Genomic DNA, 9476 nt, shown 5'->3' on the forward strand with positions numbered 1-9476 from the left:
AGAAATTAAAGGTTAAGAATAAGATAAACTAAGGAAAAAAAGGAGAAAAAAGGGGAAAAAGGGTAAAAGCTAAAGGGCTAAGGGGAAGGAGAGAGAGAGAGAGAGACCTAAGGGGATCTCGGACCCTATTGGATTTCGATACGTAAGGTCCCATTTGTCGCTGGCTGCTACCTCTGTTGGCCCGCTTATCAATATCATTAGAAAATAACAGCGCCCCGAAGCCTGACCCGCCCCGAATGTCACGTCCAAGGCGGGGTGGCGGGCGGGGGGGAGGTCAGGAGGCGGGGTGGAGGGGAAGGGAGGGGGGATGGTGAAAGGGGGAGGGTGGAGGGTGGGAAAGGGGGAGGGTGGAGGGGGAAAGGGGGAGGTGAGGGTGAAGGGGGGGAAAAGTGGGGGGATAGGAGCGATGAGGGAAGAGGGTGGAGGGAGGGGAGAAAGGGGGAGATAAGGGTAGAGGGTGGAAGAGAGGGGTTTGAGGGCGGGGGGAAAAGGGGAAATTTTTGGAAGGTGTAAGAGGGTAGAGGGATGGGGAGGGGGGAGGGGAGGTGAATTTTCAAGGGTGAGGAAAGAGAAAGAAGAGGGAGAAAGGTTGAAAGAAGCATTTTTAAGGAAGAAGAAGGGAGAATAGCTAGAGATGAAGAGATTAGAAGATGGAATAAGAATAGTATAGAGGATATGGGAGACGAAAAGATGTGAGGCGTTAGAGAAGAAAGATAATATGGGGAAACGGAGATAAAGAGAGAATTTAAAGAAAGGAAGGGAAGACAGAGGTAGGGGACGTGAAGAAAGAGAGGGAGGAGAAGGAGGAGAATTTAGGAAGTGGAGAGAAGGGAATAAAAAGGTAAAAAACAGATTTTTGGTCGTTATTATCATTTTGTGTTTCTTGTTCGTGTCCTTGCGAAAGGAAATTAAGGATAAAGGATAAAGGATAGAAACGGAAGTGCAGAGAATAATGATAATGATGATAATAAGAAAACTGACGATAAGGAACGGAAATATCAGGATGATGATTATGATAATCGGTTTTATTGATGTTAATATCAATATCATAATAATTGTTAACGTTGTTTATATAGTTATCATCATTATCGCTATTATTATCGTATATTTTTTTTCCTCCTTTCATCGGTTTATCCACACTTCCCTCTTCCTTTCCCTCTCTCTTCCTACATTTACTTCCCACTTCCCACTCCTCCTCATCTTCCTTCCCCTCCTCCTTCTACTTCTTCTTTTCATATACTTCCTTCCCTCTCCCTCCTCCTCCTCTTCTTCTTACTCCTGATTCTTCCTTCGCCCTCCTCCTCTTACTCCTTCTCCTCCCTTTTCTCTATTTCCTAATATTCTTAACCATTTTCTTTCCCTCCTCCTCCTCTCCTCTTCTCCTCCTCCTTCTTGATTTCCTCAGACTCCGAATCCTTTCCTCTTCCTACTTTTATTCCACTCCCTCCACTCCTCCTCCTCCATTTCCTTTTCCTCTATCTCCTCTCCCTCCTTCACGTCCTCCTCTATCTCTTAGTCCTCCCTCCCTTCCACTTCCTCCTCCTCTATCTCTTAGTCCTCCCTCCCTTCCACTTCCTCCTCCTCTATCTCTTAGTCCTCCCTCCCTTCCACTTCCTCCTCCTCTGTCTCTTAGTCCTCCCTCCCTTCCACTTCCTCCTCCTCCACCTACTCTTCTTCTCCTCCCTCCACCTCCTTCTCCTCTGCCTGCTCCTCCTCCCCCTTCCACCTCCTTCTCTTCTATATCCTCCTCCACCCTTCCACCTCCTCCTCTATCTCCTCCTCCTCCCTTCCACCTCCTTCTCCTCCCTCTTCCTCCTTCCCTCCTCTTCCTCCTTTCACATCCCCCTCCTCTACCTCCTCCCCCTCCCTCCCATCCACCTCCTCCTCCCTCCCATCCACCTCCTCCTTCCCTCCTTCCTCCCATCCACCTTCTCCCCCCACCCCTCCCTCCTTCCTCCCACCCCCTCCATCCTCCCTCCTCCTCCTCCCACCCCCTGATAACCGCCCTCGTCCGCCCTATTGTTCATGTCATCCTTGCATGAAAAACGAAATATATTTTATACCGGGAGTCTTCTTGCTTCGCCGGCTTTGATCTGCGTGGGAGACACAGGGGAGGAGCGCGCTCTTTGCTTCGTGTTTATGTAAAGGTTTAGAGGTGTAGTCTGCGTGAGAGGGAGGGGGAGGGAGGGAGGGAAGGAGATGGGAAGGGAGAGAGGGTGGAAGGGAAGGAGAGGGGAGAGGGAGAGAGGATGGGAGGGAAGGAGATGGAAGGAAAGGGATGGAGGGAGAAGGAGGATGGAAGAAAGAGGAGAGAGAGAGAGATGTGAGAGAGAGAGAGAGAGAGAGAGAGAGAGAGAGAGAGAGAGAGAGAGAGAGAGAGAGAGAGAGAGAGAGAGAGAGAGAGAAAGAGAGTATGGAGAGGAGAAAGAGATGCAATAGTATTAAAGAAACATGTAAACATAGATTTTCGTTTGACTCTAAGTTTAATGTTCAGGTCTTATTATTAGTGAACAAAATAACTTCGCTGTTATCTGCTAAGTCATTCTGCTTGCGCCATTAATCTTCCTGTCAGAACGTGTGTACGTTATCACGCACACACATACACGCTCTTACATTCTGGCATGTGCACACACATACTCACACATTACAATTTGAACAATGCATATATATATATATATATATATATATATATATATATATATATATATATATATATATATATATATATATATATATATATATATATATATATGTTTAAATTTATATATATGCATAAGTATATAACAATATATATAGCATTACACACACACACACTTATAAACTCCCCTACTGCCCCTACCTTTTACCTCCCCCCCCCCCATTATACCCTTCCCCCTTGGCCCTTCCCCTCCCCCCTCCCCCTCCCCCCTTGGCTCAAGATGCCGACTCCACTTAATTCCTGGAAACATTTAGGATCCACGTGGCCGGAGGTTCTCTGTCACGGGTGTGGCCACTATAGAATAATTGGCGGTCTCATTTGCTACTAATTAAAGGTGGAGGAGGCGAAGGGAGAGGGAAGGGAGAGGAAGGAAGGACGGAAGGAAAGAGGGAAGGAGAGGAGAGGAGAGGAGAGCTACAGGCCTAAACGTTTTCTCGTCTCTTGAGTTTTCCCTGTTTTTTATTTTCATTTTTATTTATTTTTTATTTTTTATTTTTTTGCATTTGTGTTTTTCTCCTAATTCTTCGTTTATAGTTATCTCATTTTTTTCGTTTTTGTTTTTGTTTTTTTTTCGCTCCTTATCGGTTCTTCTTCCTTCCTTCCTTCTTATCGGTTTTTCCCGTTTCCCTTTTTCTTGTTCTTCTCTTCTTTCTTTCTTCCTCCTATTCTTTCTTTGTCTCCTCTTCCACCTTTACCTTTCCTTCCTCTTACTGTATCTCCTCTACCTCATCTGGCTCTGTCTTCCTCTTCCCCTTCCTCCCTCCTCTGTCTTCACTCCTCTTCCATTTCCCCCTTTTCTCCCTCCTCCCTTGCACTCCCCTCCTTCCCCCTCCCTCTTGCCCTCCTTCCCTCCTTCCCTTTCCCTTTCTCCCTTCCTCCTCCCTCTTACACTCCTCCCTTCCCCTTTCTTGCCCTCCTACCTCCTCCCTTCCCCCCCTTACGTTCCTGCCCTCCTCCTTTTACCCTCCCTTCTCCCCCTCTCGCCTTCCCTTCCCCCTCTTACCCTTCTTCCCTCTTTTACCCTCCTCCCTCCCCCCTTCACTCAACCTACCTCGCCCTCTCCCCCTCACCCCCTCGCCCCCACTCAACTGCCTCGCCCTCTCCCCCCCCTCACCGTCTCCCCCCCACTCAACCTACCTCTCCCCCCCTCACCGTCTCCCCCCCCACTCAACCTACCTCTCCCCCCCTCTCCCCCCTCACCCCCTCATCCCCACTCAACCTACCTCGCCCTCTCCCCCCTCACCCCTTCGCCCCCTCACCCCCTCACCCCCCCCTCACCCCCTCTCACCCCCACTCAACTGCCTCGCCTTTGATCTCTCCCGGCCTACAGTGTCAGCTTAAGGGAGACAATAAGCCACATGATCTCTTTCTATTGTTCTTTGGGGTTATGTATTAAAAAAAAAAGTAAAAAAGAATAACAGTGTGGAAAAAGACAGAGAGAGAGAGAATAGGAGAAAGAGAGAGAGAGGGGCTAAGGGAGAGAGAGAGAGAGGAAAAAGAGAAAGGGAATGTTTTTTTTTTTTCTTTTCTTTTCTCCACTCTTTCGCTTTTCGTTCTCTTCCTATTCGTCTCGTTCTTCTCTCTTCTTCCTTATCTATCTTTTCTCTCTTTCTCTCTCTCCTCTACCTTCCTCGCCCTTCTCCTTTCTCCCTTCCCCTTCATTAATCCCTCTTCCCCTATCCCTCTCCCCTTCTTTCCCATCCCCCTCTCCCTTTTTTCCCTTCCCCTCTCCCTTCTCTTTCTCTCTCCCTCTCCCCTTCTTTCCCTTCCCCCTCTCTCTCCCTCTCCCCTTTTTTCCCCTTCCCCCTCTCCCTTCTCTCTCTCTCTCCCTCTCCCTTTCCCTTTCCCTTTCCCCTCTCCCTTCTCTCCCTCTCCTTCTCCTTTTTTCCCTTTCCCCCTCTCCCCTCTCTCTCTCTCTCTCTCTCTCCATCTCCCCTTCTTTCCCTTCCCCCTCTCCCTCTCCCCTTTTTTCCCTCCTCCCTCTCCCTTCTCTCCCTTTTTCCCTCTCCCTCTCCCTTCTTTTTTCCCTTCCCCCTTCACCCTTCTCTCTCTCCCTCTCCCTCTCCCTTTCCTGCAAACAATATGGCGTCCACAGAAAACGGAGGGCGGGGCACGCGAGGACCCGAGAGTTCTTAAGGGTCGACTCTCTTTCATAAATTAATGAGAGTCTTGTTCGAGAAGAGTCCTCAGCTGCCCGCCCTCCCAACCATAATTAAAGAGAGATGTGTATGCACCAGGACGGACTGCTTCATCCCCTCCCCCTCTCCCCCTTCTCCCCCTCTCTCTCTCTCTCTCTCTTCTCTCTCCCTCTGTCTCTCCCTCTCTCTCTCTCTCTCTCCCTCTCTCTCTCTCTCTCTCTCCCCCTCTCTCTCTCTCGGTCTCTCTGCCCTGGCCCCTCGTGTGTCTGTTTTCATTTTTTTTCTTTTTACTGTTTTATTATTATTTTTTTCTCTCTCTATCTCTCTCTGTCTTTCTCTCCCAGTCTGTTTCCCACTCTTTTTTGCATCTGTCTCTCTCTGTCTCTTTTTCTGTCCCTGTTTCTGTTTGCATGCACATACATATAATCATATATATATATATATATATATATATATATATATATATATATATATATATATATATATATATATATATATATATATGATTATATGCATATATAGAGACAAATATACATACGTACATACAAACATACATACATACGTGTGTGTATATGTATATATATATACATGTATGTATGTACATACATATATATATATATATATATATATATATATATATATATATATATATATACGCACACACACACACACACACACACACACACACACACACACACACACACACACACACACACACACACACACACACACACACACACATGTATATATATATATATATATATATATATATATATATATATATATATATATATATATATATATATATATATATACATATATATACATATACATAAATACATATACATTCACTCATCTGTTTTATTTTTCCATTTACCTTACTCATTTCCCTTTTTTTCCATTCCGATTTTTATCACCCTCTATCCTTATCCCCATTCCTTTCTCTCTCTCTCTCTCTCTCTCTCTCTCTCTCTCTCTCTCTCTCTCTCTCTCTCTCTCTCTCTCTCTCTCTCTCTCTCTCTCTCTCTCTCTCGTTTTTTTGCTGTCGCACCTTTGGTAAAGAGGACAGGGAGGGAAGGAGGAGGGAGAGGGGAGGGGGGAGGGGGGAGGGGGAGGAAGAGGAGTGACACAAGAGTGCGAGGAATGGGGAGGGAGAGGGGAGGGGGGGAGGCCACACACACACATCACAGGCCACACTTGGAGGCCGAGGCGAAGGAGGGGGAGGAGGAGGAGGAGGTGGAGGGGACAGGGGGATTGTCTCTGTTTCTCAAGTATCCTTCCTTCCTCCTCTCCCCTTCTTCCTCGTCCTCCCTCCTCCTCCTCCTCCTCCTCCTCTTCTTCTTCTTCTTCTTCTTCTTCTTCCTCCTCCCTCCCCCTCCCCCCTTCCTCGGGACCTCTTGATCGCTCCTGCTAGAGTGTTCCTACCACACTGAGTGTAATATATGTTGTAACTTGTCACGGGGGAATACAGGGGGCGGCGGCAGAGGGGGGACAGGGGGGGGCGAACTGGTAGCGGCTTGGCCCGGGGCAAATCATGGCTGCCTCCCCCACCCCATTCCCCTTCCCCTTCCCCTTCTTAGGTAGTGTACACCTCTGGAATTACTTTCTCGCACACGTACGTACATGCATACACGCGCACATACACACACACCTTCGCATCTGTAGTCGGACGCACGCACACACGTATACATGATAAAGTATCATAAGAAAAATAGGGTTTGTGACTGAATGTTTTGTGCGAGAGGAGAGTCGTTGGAGTCCGAGTGATTTATAGATTTGTCCCTTTGTCTCGGGTGACAGAAATGACTTAGGATTAAGGTGCTTGGTAGGCTGTAGCGTGCATCCCCCCCCCCCCGTTGAGTCCCCCTAACCGGCGCTGTGTTGCAGGAGACGAAGCGGCCCAGCAAGGAGATGCAGGTGACGATCGCGCGGCAGCTGGGCCTCGAGCCGTCGACGGTGGGCAACTTCTTCATGAACGCTCGTCGCCGCTCCATGGACAAGTGGAAGGACGACAACGAGGGCTCCAGCAAGATGTGCGGGCTGGCGTCGCCGAACAGCACGGTGGTGCACATGGCGCAAGTGCCGCAGATGAACCAGACCAACTCGATGGTGGGCCACTGCCTCGACGACCACGACTTGTGACAGGCCACCCCGCAGCCCCTGGTCTACCTGGCGCCGCACTAGCTGCGCCCACACGCCCACACCCCCGCAGCTGCTGCAGGATCGGCGCCCACGGGCATCCTCAGCAATAGGGCGCGCTCCGCGTGAGCACGCCGCCCACGCCCGTGGCGCCGCCGCCGGCAGGGTCACACACGCCCCTGGCACCCGCCTCGCCCCGCCCGCACAGTACAAGCCAGCAGCCCATGCCAGGGACGCGGTGGTGCCAGGCAGCAGCAGCACGGCCGCGTCGCCCACACACCACCGGTCACTTCAGGTCACAGCAACAAGACGACGTTCGGTGTGGCGGCTCAGGTTCCACCGCCGACGGATGATCTCAGCACATTCCGCAACGGACACTAGTCACCCAAGATGATGGTCTTGTCGTAGCTATAAGTTGCCAGCATACTAGTCTAGGATAATTTGATGTTTATTATTTATTTTCTCTCGTATTTATTGTGTAAGTCAGCGAGTGACTGTGTTACAATACAGGTTTTTGTAGGTGCGGCGCCCGGGTGTCGCGCAGACGGAGTTCGGTGCCCTGAACGTGTCTAGTCACAGGATCTGTTCTCTTATGTTAGTTAGCGGGGTCGACAGCGTCGCCCTCACCAAAGGTCCAGGAATTCAAACAACGTACTTTATCATTCCTAGTCAAAGTGTTGCCATTCCAAGCATATTCAAGCTCAGAAACTATTGCTAGTCAAGCGTGTTGTATCTACTACATACATTCCAAAACTCTTGCCAAAGAAATGGAAACAAAATGTACTTAATGATTGTTTCGACGCTACCAAAAGATTGAGATACTGCAACAAGATGTACTTAATAATAAGAAGTGTTGCTTATTTATTGATAACTTATTTTCACCTCCGATTTTTTGTATGACGTAAGTAAGTTTGTTACAATATATTTTTATAATAGGAAGTGCCGTTAAAATGATTTTGTCTTTTTGATATGTTTAGCGTTCCCTCGGCCCTTCTCTCTGTGTTCTCCGGGGGGACATGTGTATGTATGATTTGTAGGTTGTGTACGCCTGAGGGGTCGGGAGGCACCCCTGCCCCCCCCTCCCCCCTCTAGGAACTCAACATAGTCACTGTAGTTCCCTGTTTTTTGTACTTTGTCTTTCCGTCGAGGCGCTGCACTAACCAGCCCAAACAAACTGAGTTACTGATTTTTACCCCAACGGTTTATGTGATGAGTTGGGTATGTGACGCCCCCAGGCATCGGCTAACAAGGTTGAGATGAAAATTTATGTTAATCCTCCTCTTCCCCGCTTCCCCCTCCCCCCCCTCCCCCGTACACATCCAGCCTCCTCCTCCCCCCCCCTTCCCCCCTTCCCCCCTTCCTCCCCCGCCGCCCCCAATCAGTCAATCGGTGGCGGCGCGGGCGGGGTGGTAGCGGCGCCCGGGGCGGGACTTGTCACTCCAGTGCCGCCCTGCCGCTACCTTTCCTCTCCCCCCCCCTCATCCCTTCCCCTTCCCCCCCCCCTGCCGATGCCCCCGAGACGCCCACGGTGAATATGGGCGGCCTCGGAAACCCTCCTTTTAGGTTTACGAATTAGTTTGTACTTAATGATTACCATTATTATTTTTATAACGAATGTGTTCCCTGTTTTGTGTTTACTGTATGTACTTACTTTTTTTACCGATGATATTTAAGATGGTGTGTGTGTGTTATATTGGAGAGTGTAAACACAGTGGGAGGGAGTCACCCACGCCCTCCTACCCCTCCTCCCCCACGCCCTTCCTCCCTCTCCCCCTCCTCCCTCTCCTCCCTCTCCCCCCTCTCCCCCTCCTCCCTCTCCTCCCTCTCCCCCTCCTCCTTCTTCTCCCTCTCCATCAAACTCCATTTCGATTCTGAGGGATTTCCCAAAAATCCGGTCTTTCTCTCCTCCAATCGCCGCCTCTTCCTTCTTCCTTTTATTCTCCCTCTTCCACTTCTTCTCCCTCTCCTCCCCCCTTCCCTCATTACATGTTGCCTTCTCCCTTTCCTCCTTCTCCTTCTCCCTGTCTCTCCTTCTCCTCACCCACTTTCCTCCCCACATTCCTTCTCCATCTGTTTCTCCTCCCCCTTTCTCACCCGCTCTCTTCTTCCTCCTCCTCCTCCTCCTTGCCCTCCTCCTTTCCCCCTTTCTCACCCACTCTCTTCCTCCATCTCCCACTCTTTCCCCTCTCCCCCCCACCCCCCTCCCTTCCCCCGACCCCTCCCCACCCACTCCCCTCCTCGCCAACTCCCCAACCACTCCCCAACCACTCCCCGCCCCCTCCCCACCCACTCCCCACCCACTCCCCCACCCACTCCCCACCCACTCCCCTCTTCCCCCACCCCCACCCACTCCCCACCCACTCCCCGACCCACTCCCCTCCCGTCCCCCGACCCCTCCCCTCTTCCCCACCCCCTCCCCACCCACTCCCCCACCCACTCCCCTCTTCCCCACCCCCTCCCCACCCACTCCCCGCCCTCTTCCCCCACCCACCACTCCCCCA

At 50.3% G+C, this 9476-nt stretch overlaps 1 protein-coding gene across 1 annotated transcript in view; it reads left to right on the forward strand.

Annotated features, from left to right (window-relative positions):
- The window catches only part of LOC113810283 (hepatocyte nuclear factor 6-like), a 261839-nt gene extending 252706 nt beyond the window's left edge, over window positions 1-9133 (forward strand). The window contains exon 5 of the mRNA XM_070115983.1: window positions 6724-9133. Within this exon, the coding sequence (XP_069972084.1) occupies window positions 6724-6978 (255 nt within the window). The 3' untranslated portion in view covers window positions 6979-9133. The remainder of the gene's footprint in view (window positions 1-6723) is intronic.
- Window positions 9134-9476: the final 343 nt, after the last annotated feature.

Source organism: Penaeus vannamei, chromosome 38, assembly GCF_042767895.1.
Source record: "Penaeus vannamei isolate JL-2024 chromosome 38, ASM4276789v1, whole genome shotgun sequence".
NCBI classification, from domain to species: domain Eukaryota; kingdom Metazoa; phylum Arthropoda; class Malacostraca; order Decapoda; family Penaeidae; genus Penaeus; species Penaeus vannamei.